This window comes from Phaethon aethereus (assembly GCF_964289735.1).
Source record: "Phaethon aethereus genome assembly, chromosome: 2".
NCBI lineage: Eukaryota > Metazoa > Chordata > Aves > Phaethontiformes > Phaethontidae > Phaethon > Phaethon aethereus.
This window is the reverse complement of record NC_138582.1, coordinates 158,072,440-158,089,217: the sequence shown is the minus strand read 5'-3', so window position 1 is coordinate 158,089,217 and position 16,778 is coordinate 158,072,440. Positions and strand designations below refer to the sequence as shown.

The following is a 16,778-nucleotide window of genomic DNA, read 5'->3' as shown; positions in this document are numbered from 1 at the left end:
CAAACACATTAGTCTTTTATGACCTCATCATTATCCCAAGACACTTAACGCCTAATGGAAAAGTTATTTTTTAATATGGAATTACACAGTTGTTACATTTGTTTGGTGACTAGCAGTTTTAGCCTGTTAGACAGATATTCAAACTACGGTGCCCAATCTGTTTGGATAAATGAAAGAATACACACATTTTTTGTTTTGTTGGTGTTTTGGTGTTTTGGTTTTTTTTTCATTTGTCCATTATAGTTAGGATAAATAATGCCCTGTCACAGAACACAGAGACCAGAGTCTGGGTAGATCCCATCTGTGTAAGTGCTGGAAACCTTATTGCAGAAATCTCCTTTAGTCAGCTGCTTTATTGCTTGTTACCACATAATTTTTACCTACAGCCATCCAGGCTGTTTTCGCCCTGTGAAGCATTTGTGGTCTGGACTTTGAGGATGGAAATTAGAAGAAGCTGGGGAGGACTTCACCCGCGTCGTGCAAACACCACGTCCCTTTGTCTCTTCGCTGCCCTCTCCTTGGCTAGCGGAGCGGCGGCCGGCCAGCAGCACGCGTATAGCGGGAAACGGCAATATAGATTTCACCTGCAGTGCCTTGTTATACAGGTCCACCGTGGCATTCAACGCCTCTCTCTTCTGCTTGATTAAAGATACTAAGGGACAAGTCCCTCACAACCCTTTGAGGCAGGGTGGTTTCTGGAGATAACTAGGGGATGGATTTGCATCATCATGTTTCTATTTAGGATTTGATTACTTTTTGCTTTATAATTCTAGCTATACTTTTAGCTTGGCTTACTGAACATCAGAGCAACCCTCTCTCCAGTGACCAGTCTAATTCCTCTACCTCCAAAGCCCCACAAGGGGCTGTTGGGACACTAAAGACCATCAATCCTTATGAATAATGCAACTATTTCCTACTGAGGCTCAGATCCCATTAATACTATAACATTATTACATCTCTTATTTACTCTTTTCTATCTGTGGGATTAAAGATTAATTCTGAACAATTTTTTTAAATGAAGAAGAAATCTCAGTAGATCCAAAGCATTTCACATAGAATATACCAAATTTATTGCTGGAAAAAGATTGCTAGAAATAGAAAACACGAGCATGAAACGATAAGAAATATCCCAATCAGGTGAGACAGGGATGGGCATTACAAGGTCCCACTTAAGCGACGCTCGCTGAAATGCACTGAAACGCAGCGTTCTGCATGGTGATTTCTCATCCTGGTGTCCAGAATGGGTCCATCTGTGACAGGCAGATGGGGCTGACTGGAATTATGGTAAAATATCAACAGCATTATCTGTCTGACTCGGAAAAGGAAAACTGCTGAGATCATCAGAACTGTTTGCAAAACGACTTTCTGACACTTTGGATGTGGGTAATTCCAAATGTGCCGTGGCCTAATGAGGGAGAACCTGGGTGGAAAAGCCTCTCTCCCTGTAGGTTCACCACAGTCAGATCTCAGCCTCCTCCTCTGCCTGTCTGACTACTACCGCTGGCACTTCTACTGCTGATGAATAATTAATTACAGCGAGGATCTATTAAAATCCAGTTGCCCTCAATGTCCTCTCCATAGTTAGCAAAAACAAATAAAGGAAAACCCAGAAGACTGAGTAACTTGCCCAGCGAAGCTTGGAAATGAACAACAGTCTTTGACTATCACTGCATGTTCAAAGATAAATCTTATCCATGAAATAACATACAGTAAGGTGAAGTACATAAAACTCAGAAAAATACAGCTTTGCATGCATAACCAGATTTTTGATATATTCAGCATCAAATCCAAAAGGTAGCACGTTACAGGAAAAATATATTGCTGTATCCAGTGCAGTTCTGCTACCTTCCTGAATTACTACCAAGGTGTTTCTGATGTTACAGAATTCAGTAAATACGTTGCCTTCCCTCGCCCCGTTCGATAATTTGCCTTTGTCCAGAACTGACCACACGCTCTGCTGCTGAAATGCACAGAGGCAATAAAAAGAAGATGGAGGCTTAGCAAGTGAGGCACTGAGGGACTAATAGTCAGCAACGTTAATTCCAGCTAAATTTATATTGTATTGAAAGAAAGTGCTGTTAGAGAACAGCTTGGCTTACATCAAGACATGTGGTTACCAGATTACTTTCTATCTCCGCTCAAAAACATTTAGAGAATTTCTCATTAAAATTATTTAAAGTGAAACAAATCAAATAAATCTACTTAAGCGTGTTGTCGCATTGCCTCATTTGTGCTGAAAAAATGTTGCTTGTTTTTTACATTCTATTTTAACTGTACATATGAGGATTTACTCGCCCATTAACAAAATACATCACCTCCCAATTGCTTTCTATACCTGCTTAAATGTTAAACATAAACACATATACCATCTGTTTCCTATCATGACACCAATCCAAAATGGCTGCACTAGACACCTCCGCATAATAGATCATCTTAAAACACCTTAGCGGTTTTGCTTTATGGAGTTATTTTTCCTGTGACAAATTATAAACCTATATTTCAAGAACACGACCGATCTGTAGCCTCAATTGCAAATTCGGAATAGTTTCTCTTTATTTTAACAAAATGTGCTGGCTTGTATCTGATGCAGCACTTTTTTTAAAGCCATAGGCCACCTTTGTTGCTATGGTATCCTACAAATCCAGTTAATTTCTTCAGTTAATAATTTCTCAGCTAATAATTTGTGAAGCATTCGGATTGAAAACATTACAGTTCAATATAGTCACTGCTATAACTTACAAAATTATTATGTATCTGTTGGGTAACTGATACTGCAGAACAAATTACAGGGTTTATCATCAGTCTGCAATCAAAAATACATTTCAGAAAAAAAATCACATTTCTGTTAAAAAAAAATCAGCTTTTCAGCTTTGCAATGCTTGCACTTGTAAACTCCAGCTATCAAATGTTCATGGGAAATGGACAAAATATAGTCATAAATGTCACTGAATGAAAATTTGGTTCTGAATGGATTTCAAATGTACTTCCTCCTCAGGTTCAGCTCTGTGAAAAAATGACTGTGTCTGGACAAGTTGAATTCAGTGAGGAATTTCTCCTTGACTTAAACGAGCTTTTGACCAAGGCCTCACAATATTAATGCATGAACCTGCGAACCCTTATTTCCCAGGGTAGCTCCAATGAATCCTAGACTGATTAAACCCCTGTGGACCTATGTGCAAAAGCAATACACCGTCTGCTCATTCTCCCTTATATGTAAGAGCTCAAATGGTTATGAGACACTATAGCTACAGGTTTGATCAAAAATAAATGCCATATATCTAAGGACCATGAATAAGGGATGAAACAGCCAGCGTAGAGGTAAAAGAGCTAAAGGAAGGAAAAAAAAGATACTATTGCCTTGGACTGTATAATCTCAGCAGAGTTTCTTGCCATGTCAGAGGCTTTATTTCAGAAGTATCTGTTAATGCCTCTTGGCTACACAATCCCACGGGATGAAGCAAAAGCAGGCAGATTTCTGTGGGGGTAGGAGCTGCTCGGTAACCTCTTGTCATGAGAAATAAAGAGCTGGAGTATCGGTGGTGTTGCCTGCTCTATAAACCGGTGCTACCTGAGGAAGCAAAGCTGGAAAAGCTTGAGAAAGAAGTATTGCAGAGATTTCCCATCCGAGCCATTTTGTCTCCAAGGAATTTTTGAAAAATGGAGGAACAAGGAGGAAATACAGGTCCTTTTATGCTTTAAAAGGCAGAAGGGGAGCCTTCGTCACCTGCCTGGTCCCCCCGCTCCTGCGCAGTGAGAGCTCCCCTTACTGTTTCGGTCCACCGTAACTCCGCTCCCCAGACACGGCTAAGGAGACCTCCAACGGATGGACCACGGAGCTTTCCTCTCATTAAAGGTTGTCTCTCTCTGTTGTGTGAATATGTCAGATGACGTACTCCTTCGGTGCTGCATAAATAACAGCTACTTTTTGAAGCAATCACCATAGAGCTTTTCCTTCTCCTTGTTTGTAATGCTGCTGCTGCTATTTGTGCGACTGACTTACAGAGGTTGTTTTTATTCCTCAGAGATTTCAGTGCAATTAAAGAAAATAAAAAGCGAACGCTCAAGTAGTTGAGAAGAATGGAAGAGGTAGAAGATGGACACAAAGGCAGAAGTACTATGAACGACTTCTAAAGAGGAAAGAATTAAATACAGTTTGTCTTCAATGTGCTCTAACAGGCACAGCTATTCTAGATTCAGTTTGTGACAAATCATAACATGGTTTCAGGGACGAGAGTAACTTCTAAACAATATTAACCACCCATTTAAGAAAATAGCAATCACTTGTCCATTGTTTACTTCAAAGTCATGCTGCATTTATAATAAATACACAGTTGTTCAAATAAGTCCGTACACTCTGATACGCCCTACTTGCACTGACCACTCGTATGCCACGATTTTTCACACCCAAGAGGGAAAAAAAACCACACAGATACCCAGACAGGTTCTGTTTTGGGATTTTAACTGCTTCATCTTGATGACCTTTGCATGCACATGTGTGCCCAGGTGCAAAAACATGCCATATCTAACCTTTGTAGCAAGTAGCTAATGTGTTGGCTCACAGGCTCTGTCCTCATTTTCACCTTGTTAACCTCAGCTGAAGTCGTTGGAACTTGCTGAGGCTACTAATCCAGCTCCAAACCTAAGCCACCTAACTTCTTCAGCATCAAATTCACATCCCTTCCCATTTGCTTTGCATTTCAAAATCTGGAATTAAGCAAGCCTGCAGGAGATGTGCGTGTTGAAATGCACTAACCCTGAAATGGCTATTGCTTTCTGCTTTGCAGTTTCCTTGTTGCCCAATAGCTCTGTCACTAGCCTTTTTTTTTCCCTGAACATGGCTGTTTTTTCAGTACAATCTCTCTGAGAAAAAAAAGCGGCTCCTTAATAATGGAGTTATCGGACCTATTTTTTTTTTTGAAGGTATGTTAAGACACAGCCCTAGATAACACACACCCAATAAACAGGCAAAAATTTGCCAATCCTTGTTCTGTATTCCACACCCACTGAACATTTTGGGTGGGGAACCTCCAAGGTCAAGCTCAGTTCTTTAAAAATATTTCCATTTCTACGTTGCATACAGATGAGGAGGCAAAATGTCACAATCCCTAAACCTCGGTAGCCTTTTCTATTTCTAGTGGAACTGTAACTAAGTTTCCCAGAAGAATCCGTGTTTCATTGTGTGAGATACTGTACCAGTGGTAAAATTTAATTTACCCCTCTCCTTGCAGATCACAAGTTTGTTTGAGTTGCCATTTCTTCCTCGCCTACACAGAGGCACATTGTCTACTTACTAGCCCGCCGCAGGACTAACGGAGGGAGGTGGCAAGGGTCCCTCCTCCACACTACACTGCTGCCTCCATCTGCAGTTATTGATGCAGCTCTTTCCTGCATCATTTTTAGATCACCTCTAATCTCAAACCATGAAACATTCAATTACCGTGAACTAAATTAGTATGTTCAGAATCAGTTTCTCAGCATGTAACTTTGCCATTTCTGCTGACCGTTTTAAACAATGCTTAAGGGGTTTTTAACACCGGCGTGAGTGAAGCAGAAGCCACAGGGCAACATTAAACAAGTTCTGCGTGTGTCCGAAGCCAGTGTACATGCCAGGCATGCTTTGAAGAGCCATTGCTCTGAAAAAATGCGGTTCACAGAGGCTTGCGTTGGGCTGGTTGAAGGTCACCACCGGCATGTGGGTCAGGTCAGCCCTACAGCAGACTCAGATCTGTGCATCTGGCCCAGGCAGATCTCACGTGGTTCCTCCCCTGCATTCCTTCTCGTAACTCTGCCTTCAAGGTTTCGGGCTTGCTTCCCCATCGACTGGGCAGTTCAAAGGCCCACACTCTGCAGTAAAAGTTAAGGACAGGTGACTCCAGCCCAGCCATCGCCTTTCTGGGTTTTTTTCCTTCACTTTAAATGCCCACTGAATCTCCTTTCCCACGCGCAGAACTCGCCCTGCATGCATTCACCTCTCCAGAACAAACGATTTGGAATAAAGGTGCAGTCTTGCAGTAACAATCGTGTTAACTATTTATTCCACTGAGACAAAAGATGAGTCAACAACAGCTTTTCAGTTATGGAAGAACTTTTAGGTTCTCCTGCCAAAACTATTTTCTCATCAGAGCTGGTATTCCACAAAATGACCTGACCCAAAGGCGGTTGTACTTGCAACCAGCTGACTCAAGGCAAAGCATCGACATAGTATTTGACATTGTTTGGTATGTAGGACATTAGAGAGGAGAAAGATGAAACCAGACACATGATGCTGATAAGAATTTCTTTTTATGTTATTCCAATAAAAAATACATTCATACAGAAATATAACAATCTTGCAAAAAACAATTTCAAATAAAATCTTGTAAAACAAAATTTTTACAAAAATCTTACAAAGAGATTCTTTAGATAACAGGGTGCTTCAAAAACAAAAAAAGAAAGTTCACTAATAGAAACTTTTTCTTCTTAAATTTCAAGCAAAAATGTTTTATTTTTTTTTATTTTTCAGCTTGATTGAGGCTCAGTTATCACCTGAACAAAATGTACTTGCTTATTAAGAAAATTACAGGCATTTGACATATGGCACACAGCCCCACCCCATCCACACAAGTCTGATGGTATTTCACAATTGAGACAAGCCAGTGCAAGTTTAATTTTTTTTTGTTTGGGGTTGGGTTTTTTTGTTTGGTTGGTTGGTTGGTTTTGCTTTTGTTTACTTTCTTATAATTCTTGTAAGAATTACGGCTAAGCCAAGGACAATGCAACAAGGAGTTAAAAACACAACAAAACCCAACCCTAAATAGAAATCCATTTTTTGGGAAATTTTGTTTGTTTGGGGGAAGAAAAAAAAAGTGCATTCTCAGGCAATTTAAACCAAAAATGAAATGAGAATGATTTAAGCCTGTGTGTTCCTTAGAACCAGATCACTTGCATATACTTCTTTTTAAACCACTTATCTACATACATTTCCAGGAAGATATACCAAAATATTAGCATAGTAAGCAAGACCAATAATAAATAGAAAAAGAAACAGGTCACGTGTTTCATTGCATCGACCGTAGTGAGCTGGTTTAAAAAAAAAAAAATTTAAATACTGCTTTTGGACAGACTATTTCTATTCTAGGAAAAAACAGTCTTTATTTTAGCTGAACTATGTAAAATTAGAGCTCAACCACCACAACGACTAGCTCACTCACAGGGCCTCCAGTAAGCTGGAGGGCCAAAACTGAGTGTACTTCATCTGCACACAGCTAATATTCTTTTAGCATGCCAATATTCGGTTCATATCATTCTTAAATGGCCACAGATACGCTATTCCAGACAACCTAATAACTACAAAACACAGTCAGCAGTCTGAGAAGGACTGAATGCCAACAAAGCCTTTAGCATACCATTAAGCTAAAGGTAAAGCCTCTAAAAATGCTAGATTTTAATAACTGTATCTTTCATTTCTTTGTCTCCTTAATGACCGTATTGCAGGGGGAGGTAATATTTTGATGGGCTGTGGCATTTTCTAGCTATGTGTTCTAATTTTTTTTCCTTTTAAAAAAAATATTTATATATTATCTATATATATACACACATACACAGACTGTACACACAAATATACATACACAATTATTTTTCTGCCCACTTTTAAAAAAAAAAGTAATATAGTTTCTTTCTGTATGACCAACAGATAGCTAGATATATAGATGTGAAACTTGTGCCCTTTAAGCAAATACATCTTTTAATACTTCTGTATCTTTAATATGTATGAAAACTTGACATATTAAGTACAGTTGGGGTGTGTATATACACAGTTGTTGTGCAAGGTCAATATAAAAAAAGTCTCAAGGTGGCAGAACTGGTCAGGTATTCAATTGGCATATGCATTATACTGTAACACAGTCAAATTGTCTAAGTTAAACAAATACTGTACTGACATGAACGACTTTTCTCTATATTTGTCTTTGTGAAGGAGGACCCTGGAAGTAACCTTTTTTCCCCTCATATTATACATTTGATACAGTACAATGCCAGGTGAAAAGAGAGCCTTAATAAAGCATGCATCACCCATACCCCTGTATAAGACCCCCTACAAGAGAAGGTCACTTGCATAAGGCACCATTATTAAGGTCAACAGTGCATTAACAGCTAGAAAACCAGAAGTTAGTCCTCAAGGCATAAATAAGAGAAAAATTAGCTGCATGAGAAAAATCAGTTTCTAACCAATAGTGGTTTTATCCACCCAACAGAAAAAATTATTCATGTTCCATACATTATGTAACATTAGACCAATTGTATTTTAGCTGCTCTTAACTGGAATCAAAACTGCAGTCCTGATTAAAGAATGGAAAAGCATATAGTTCCCCAGAACCATGCAATAACCTTTGTATTATAATGAAAAGTTATAGTTGTGTTACATTTGTAAATACACAGCTTATACAATGGATTACAAATGAGCTCTGTAGCAAGTAAAACAAGCTACTTGACACATTGCACGTTTAATAGCTGCACCAGACACCTAAAGCTCCTCTCACACAGGAACGGGGAGGTCCCCCATCTCCATTCTGGCATCCTGACTCTTTTTAGTCCCCCCTTCCCCTCTCTGTTGTCCCTCTAAAAAGGTGCAGACATCCCTCCCCCCACCCCTTGGAAATGATTGGTGGTCGTCCCATCTCACGAGATATTCCTCACATACAAGACATTCAGACTATTTTTTTTCTCTTACAGTTTTAAAACAACCACAAGAAAAAAAATGTGCCTCAGCATACAGTCAGCAAGAGATCCTCATCGCATACAGTCACCCAATCATTAACATTCTCAGTGCACATGCTCACGGCAAAGGCTTAGGAGCCACTCAGAAGGTTAGATACCAGTGTATGAGTCCAGGAAACCCCAAACATCACGCACCGCGGTTGCTATGCCGTTTCTTACATGACTTATTAGCCCTCAAAAGACCTTCAAGGAAGTGAGGTCCTGGAGGCAACTGGGTAGGGTGCAAAATGGCATGCTTTGGCTGGAACACGCATCCCTCCGCTCAAGGCTCTTCAACCTTGACGCCTCTTAGCCCGCAGGATTCACCTCGACCCATTCAGAGGTGTCTCTTCATGTGAAGGGCCAGGTGGTCAGACCTGGAAAAACACCTGCAAGGCAAGAGTCAAGCTGCGTGTTAGCCCGTGGCTGCTGGCGCGCACGACGCGGCACGCGCGGCTGAGGCACTCCCCCCTTGCTCTGCTGCTCCGAAGCACGGCTGGTGGAGGAGGGCTTGGGCATTCCCTGGATACACGGGAGCACTCGAGGTGTCCGTGGGCACCCGGCCCTTGGCAGATGGGCGGGAACACTAAGGGACTTCTCAACGCTCATCTGCAACATCAGGCTACAAACCACATCCCGATGACTAGTAAAACGGAAGGTTTTTTTCCAGTCTAAATATACAATAATCCCTTAAAAATACCAGAAGCAGTTGCATATCCCAAGTGATTCCTTCATAAGCGAAAAGCAGCCTAGACTCACTTTCCAACAAGCATTAAATGTAACTATTTAAAAAGGTGCGTTTCAGTCACATACCTGTCACAGTGACTACATTTAAAAGGCTTGGCACCAGTGTGCTTTCTGAAGTGTCTGGTTAATTCATCACTTCTTGCAAAACGCCACTCACACCCTTCCCATGAACATCTGTAAGGCTTTTCCCCTACAAAGCAAGCAGATTACACGTTAGTCATGACTTAATTCAAAGAAAGATAGGTGCTATCCCATTCATTTTCTATGTAAACCTCCTCCACCCCCCAAAGACAGCCAATTTTATTTAACCTATCTGAATGCTTCAGAACATGTAGACAAAGAAGGCTTGCAAAATTCATCCACGTTTCCTACTTAACTATTTTGCTGCAACAGCACATCAAATAATCTCATTCTTATTAAAAAAAGCCATTAAACAAGCTCACAGGAAACAAAGAAATCCAACCTTCCACCATTCCTGTTCATCTGTAATGGCAGGCTTGCTCTCAAACAGGTATCATTCACCTCATAAAGGTGATTAAAGACAGCACAGCTAGGCTCCAAAATGCAATTAGGCTACTGTATTGCATCAAAGTCCTCTGTCACTCACTCATCTGCATAACATGCAACCTCCTTTCTGCTGAGCCACATATTCTTGGAAAAGCCTGCACACCACTTTGAACACTGCTATTTCAGCATTCAAGAAATACCACTTCCATTCACAGGAATGTTCTCAGCCAGACAGCACCAGGACAACAGTTCTGCAATACTTCTGAGGCTGGCAGCTATTTATGTCTGCTCAACCACCACGGTTTCAGTGGAAGTTGTTCTTTCCTCTTGAAATAATCTTGTTTTATCTGACTTCTGCAGGACAATGGGAGCATCCGAGCTTGCTCAGACTTCCCATAAAAGCCACAAAATGCTGAGCTCATGAGTCAAAACAGGATCTTTTCCTTGAATTCTCTTTCCACATCTGGGGGGAAAAAACCCAACTATATAGGTCTTTGGATTGGTACACCAAGAACGCCGGGCCAATTCCTCATGTTAAGCAATGACCACTGAGCCAAGGCACAGCTTTACCTATCTAACTGCTGTCATAAAGAGATGTCAAATAATAATGCTCAAACAAGCAAATCAGCACACTACTTCAACCATAAAATATTTATAAAAGCCCTGAAGTGTTGCTCTTCCTCATTTTCTTTAACACACAGGATTGTTATTTTTAGTTCAGGTTCTGTAACAATAAAATGCTGTTGCTCAGTATGCAATTACGTACGTTAAATCATACATTTGTAAGTCCAATTAGGCAGATATGTTAGAAGGACTACAAGACACTGTAGCTTTCCAAGATTTTTGCCAATAACGATGGCCCACAAAAATGCTAAATGATATAACTATAGCTATCCTTCATATAATCAAGGCCTTGAGATGTTTGGTTGAAGAGACCCGATGTAAACCGAACCATGAAAACACGCTCTTACAGTATTTAGTGACCTGAACAATTTTTTGGATATGATGTTCCTCTTTTTGCAAGAAAGCGTCAGCTCACTTTTGCTTTGGAAATAAATGTCAACAAAGGTCTAGAGTCTATTTGGGCCAGACCTTCACTTGTGAAGGCTGCATGCCGCTGCAGTTTCCCAACTTACTGCCTGTTTAGATGAGTGGCTCCTATTTGCTATGACAGCAACTAATCTACCACTGGCTGTCTTGGCTTCAGCTCTCTTACGAAGACAATTAGGAAATGATGTCGTCCATGCTGGTAAGCCTCTACTACTATTACATCATCTCTCCAAAACTGGGCTCCCACCCAGTGGTTATGTAACACTGTGACACCACCACCGTCAGGGGTATTCCCTACAGTACTTGCCAACTCTTAATAAGCATACGGTTACTAACCTGTATGAGTGCGCTGATGTGCTTTCAGATGTGAACTTTTGGTGTAAACTTTCCTGCAACCGTTAAAATGACACCTGTGAACACGCCTTCTGCCATCTGGCGAGGTGTCACCATTGGTGGGTGTACCTTTTTCTGCAGTCTTTCCAGTGGTACCGGTACGAATTTTCCCCGGTGAATGCAACTCACCCGGCGTACAATTCCATAGCTGGGAAGAAGGCTCCTTGCTCAGCTCAGGAGACGAAGGGGGTGTGGAAGTGACAGACGAACTCAAGTTTCCTGTACTGGCTAAAACATCGCTTATAGGGTCGGAGGTAAACTTTGTCGTGGGCGAGAGCTCCTCAGAGCTGTCTGAAGATTCGCTGCTCACGTCAGAATTCAAACTGTTGGTCTCTAAGTTCTGACTAGTAAGATTGTCCTCTTTTGGGGCACACGTGTTCTTCAGTTCAGATTCCTCCTTTTTCTCACGTGCCAGAATTATTTTGGTCCAGAGATCCTCTTGGCTATCGAATTTGATTTCAGATGCAGAAACGTAACAGGGTTCACTTTGAAGATACCGTTCCAGCTCCAAACATGTCTAGGTGAAACAGAAGGAAGAAAAAAAGAGAAAAGTTACAAGCTTGCTTAAAAATAAACTCAATTGTACTTTACACTTCAAAAAGCATGCAGGAATGTAGTACGTTCGATTTGAGGTTTCTAGCTTCAAAACAAATTAAAGGTTCCTCCAGCCGTAACTAGGTGACTGTTACGATGAAAAGAAATCAGTTTTCGAGACCTGGGCAGGAGTTCAAACACACAGCTGAAGGTGCAAGTCAGCTTTGGTTTCCAAAATAGCATTCTAATGAGTCAGTCAAATTATCATCACTCTCATCATAAAATCTGTGTTTTCAGTAGGCTGACGTTGAAAAGGACCGTAGAGAACCACAACAAATAATTAGACTGCTCTTGCGCTTCGTCTAATTTCAAGTTGTTTTGTATCTCTCTCACACAAACACGAGGCTGAAAGGACCCGAAGCACCAATGTGCTCTGACACGCAGTTAAAACCCAAACGCTGTGTCAGAAAACAAAGCCACATTTCAGCATGGCTGCGGAGCTGCCGGCCCGTCTTCTGGGGACATCAATGGAGCAGCAGACATCCTCCCATTTCCTGTGCATGAGAACACAGCACACTCGACTTTCAAAGAATGTCATTTCCAAGCATACTGGCAAGCACGCCACATAACTTGAACTGCTCCCGTGCGTGTTCGGAGGAGCACAGGGAACTTCAATGACAGAGGAGAGTGGAGAAAAAAGTTTCAGAATAGAAACGTCCTATTCTATAGGATGCAAGCTGGGAAATTACTCTGAGGTCCTGCTGGGAGACCCACAATGAACAAGAACTTTATCTACTGGCCAAGAGTGCAACTGTATGAGTCATCCCTCTCTTTCTTTCACGCAATGCCAAAGGAGACTTCCTTTTAAAACCCTGACCATCTGCCAAGAAAGTACTCTGTTCAGATATACATGCAACAGTACATGGACAACTTCCCCCCCAACTGCATTCCCCTCTGCTCCATGAAACGAAACAAAACAAAAAACAAAACCACCCTAAATGGGTGAAGCTGCGGTTTTCAATTTCAATTCACCCTGCTGACTTTCTAGTCATTTTCAGAGCATAACAAAAAAAAAAAAAAAAAAAAAGGGGGGGGGGGGGCTATGAACTGTTATGGCAACAAGCTGATGTTTTGGGATTATTCTTTCCACTATAGGAAACGATCCATATGGAAGCGTTACACAGAAAATGTACACACCAAGTTTCCATACCAAACTCTACTTATTTTAGCAGGATCATCTCTTCCAAACCCGGTAGCAAAACCTGATCCCAAATGCCACACATTCCCCCCACAGCCCCTTCCCATCTGTCCAAGAGCGGAGCTGCCGTGGGAGCAGGCTCCTTTCTCCCCCAGCACCGCTCAAGTAAACTGGGTCACATGTTCTGGCCAGGCTAGCAGCGGGGGCAAAAATAGCCAAAAAAACCCACACAAACCCAACAAAACAAAAACCCAACAACCCCAAAAACAAACCCACCGCTGTACGCAGTATTTATATATTTGTCTATAATTAGGCAAGCGGTTTGCAATACGTGTTAAAAACAAAAAAGGTTTCGACAGGGACAACACAATAGAGTATTGATCTTCCATGAAACGAGGTTTGAAAAAAAAAAAAAAGGCATTTATTAAGATCTTGTTAAACTTTCATATTCCCGGCTAATTTAAATTCCTCATTAGGTAGATTAGTAATGGGGACGGGAATGAAGCTCTCTCCGAGTTTAAATGCCTCTGAAGGCTACTGGGAACGAGGGCTGGCCCCTCGCCAAAAGCCCAAATGCCTGAAGGAAACTATTTAGCTCCATTTCAATCACGTACGATGAAGCTGCCTCTTTGAAAGGGGAAGGGGGGGAGGGAAGGGAAAAAAAAAAGAGGCATTGCATACAATCAGCAGGCATGTGGAGGCTGTAACACTTTGCATTGCAACCTTCTCGGAAAGGCTCCTTCGTCCTGAGAAGCCAGCAGGATGCGAGCCGGCCAGCGGGCTGAGCAGCGCCCGGCCGGCAGCGGGGCCGAACCCGGCCGCCCGCCCGGCCGCGGGGCGCGGAAATGTCGGCGGGCACCGCGGCTGCCGCCGCCCCGCCGCTGGGCTCCAGTTCGGGAGAGTGGAAAAAAGAAAAAAAAAACCAAACACGAAAAAAACCCAACAAAACGTGTCCATTAAAGGGAAGGAGCCTCCGTTCTTCCTGCTTCCCGACCGAGGCAATTAGCTCGGGGATCGCTGTCATATGACTGACAACTGACGGGCTCTGCACAGCTCCCTGCGCGGGGAGACAGCCACGGCGTGTACATACACACACGGACACACGGAGGTACGTGTGCATCTGCGCACATACGCGCCTGTTGGGCTTTTTCCCATCACCGCCAAGGAAAAAAAAATAATAGGAAGAAGAAAATAAACCACAGCACGGGGCGAAAAGCAGCCCTTGGCCGAGGCAGGGAGCTCGGATGACAAGTCCCAGCTGTGGAGTTTGGACCCGGTACAAGCGCAAAACTTTTGCCAGGACGCGGAGCGGAGCGCGGAGCGGGGTCCGCGCCGCTGCGGGAGCGCGGAGCGGGGCGGCTGGGCCCGCCGCCGGGCTGACAGCCCCGCGCAGGCAGCGCCGGGCGGTAAATGGGAGAGACGGAGATGCGCAGCTCCGTGCGTTCGCCTCCGGACGTTTCCCCCAAAAAAGCCGTCTTTATTTCGGACCGAAACACCTGCTCCAAAACATCGCTACACATTTGTGCTTGATTCTCCCCGAAGTCGTTGTTGACACTTGGGCTTTTTTTTTTTTTTTGCCTTTTTTTTTTTTTAAATCCGCTCATCCTTTAATACGGCTTAAAAAAAGAAAAACACACAAAAACGAACCAAAAACAAAAGCAAAAAAACACCCCGACAACAACGACAACAACAACATCGACATCCTCGTTTACCTGTTGCCAATATTCCTCCAGGGACGGCAAGGCTGAGAAGTAACCCGTGTCGTGCACAATCTGGAGTTCCTGGAAGATGCTGCACATTGGGAGAACATCCATGTCTCAAGTTCCAACAACAAAGTCAGTGCTGGTGACCAAAAATACAGATGCCTCCTTTATGTGCAGGGGCTGAGGGGTGTGTGCGGGGGGGTGTCAAACCTCTGCTCTCAGTTTCCAAGCCCCCCCCCTTCCTCCAGAGAAGAAAAAAAAAATAAAAAATAAAATTGTATATAGAGAGATATATATTAATTCCTTGAGGAGCTTAGGGAGGAAAAAAGACCCAAAGTTTCATGCAAAGTTTAATTGCACAGCAAGGCAGGACGTCTCCCGAGGCGGCCGCGGCGGCTCTCCCCTCCCGCGGCCGGCGGAGGACACTTGCGCAGGAGCGGACTCAATATTTGCAAACACGGCGCTGACTGCAAATGTAACCCCCTGCAAAACTTCCCTATTCAAAGCTCTGCCCGGCCGCGCCGCCGCCCCCGCCCCCCGCGCCCTCCCCCGCCCCGCGTGATCCCATTACGCTGCCTGCCGCCGCGGCCCAATCTCCGCCACGCACTCCGCGCCCCGCGTGCCAATGATGTCAGAGCCGCCCAATCGCCGCGCGGCAGGCATCGCGGTTCCTCCTGGCGTGACCGAGCCTGGCCGTGACGGCTCCCGCCATTGGCCCGATTCGAAATTCGCCCCCTCCTGATTGGCGAGCAGGGCGGCAGGCTATTTTTAGCAGGGTATATAAAGCGGGGAAGCGGCTGCTTTTTCGGAAGGGGAGGTGTGCGCTCGCGGGGCGGCCGCGCGCGAGGGAGCGAGCGGGCCGCGCGGGGGAAGGGAACGAGCGGCCGCGCGCTGCGCTGCCGGCGACGGGCGCGGGGGGCGCTGCGGAGCCACCCGCGCTGTGCGGCGGCCGCTGTGAGGGGAGCGGGGGTCGGCGGGGGGGGCTCCGGTCGGCTCGGCTTCCTCTGGCCCGGAGAAGGCTGCCCCGCGGCGCTGGGCGTCCCCGCAGGACGCTAGTGGCGCGGGCGGCCGTGGTTGCCTGGCGGTCCTCGGGCTCTGTGTGTGGCCGGGCCCATTGGCAGTGTCTGGTCTCACCGCGGGGGTGACCGTCAACCCCCCGTGGCACCTTCCCCACGAGGCTTCCCGGTAAAGTCCTCGTACTCTGCAGGTCTCCTGGGCTGTGCTTTCCCAGTGGGCAGGAAGGCTAGAAAGTTATGTCTTTGTCCCCCAGGGGACATCTGAGGCCCTCATTGATGCTTCAGTGGGGGAGCTGGACCTCAAGGCGGGATCATCATCATCATCATCATGGGGCTCTGCATAGAGACCTTCTCTCCCTGGGCTGCCCAGCTGCCCTGAGGATGGGTACTGTGGTGGGCATGCTCCTGGCCTGCACCAGAACCTGGTGCTTCTCCAGGAAAAGTACGTTTGTTGGTGCCTGCTTCCACTTAAGCACAGTTATTTATTTGTGTGTCTGTATCGGAGCACCAGCTTCTTTGAGACTAAACCTGTTGGTGATATAGTTGCCTTAATGTAACTTAAGAAAATGTGGTGGTTAGCTTTCCAAAGGAGCATCCAGCACGTGGAACAGCACTTCTAATGTGTTTCTTGTATTAAAGGACTGCTATTTCCCCCCTGATGTTTCCATCGTAATCTCTACTCTGTTATTTCCATCTCCCCACTTTTCTCTGTATCTGTTGCTAGTGTCTTACAGATGGTAACTACAGTATTTAATGTCTGTTTCTTCTACATAGTGTCTTATGTGAGCTAGTGATCGCAGGTGTGAAAATGTCAGTCTAACTTTCCATCCCCTACCTCTCATAAACTATTAATATGGTGATTCCATAAACAAACAACTGGTGTTCATGGTTGGGTTT

At 44.1% G+C, this 16,778-nt stretch overlaps 1 protein-coding gene across 3 annotated transcripts; it reads right to left on the bottom strand.

Annotated features, from left to right (window-relative positions):
• Positions 1–9,070: 9,070 nt before the first annotated feature.
• Positions 9,071–16,079, bottom strand: KLF6 (KLF transcription factor 6; the record flags this gene model as incomplete). 3 transcript variants are annotated; one of them, XM_082015159.1, is made up of 4 exons in its annotated part: positions 14,875–16,079; positions 11,374–11,947; positions 9,547–9,670; positions 9,071–9,122 (listed from the first exon to the last, which is right to left on the bottom strand). In XM_082015159.1, exons 1-4 carry the CDS (start codon positions 14,974–14,976, stop codon positions 9,071–9,073), a joined length of 852 nt encoding a protein of 283 aa, XP_081871285.1. In that variant the 5' UTR covers positions 14,977–16,079. The 3 variants fall into 3 exon arrangements, with proteins under 3 accessions (XP_081871285.1, XP_081871286.1, XP_081871287.1); XM_082015160.1 differs by having other exon boundaries at positions 11,500–11,947; XM_082015161.1 differs by lacking the exon at positions 9,547–9,670 and having other exon boundaries at positions 9,085–9,122.
• Between the last annotated feature and the right edge of the window lie 699 nt (positions 16,080–16,778).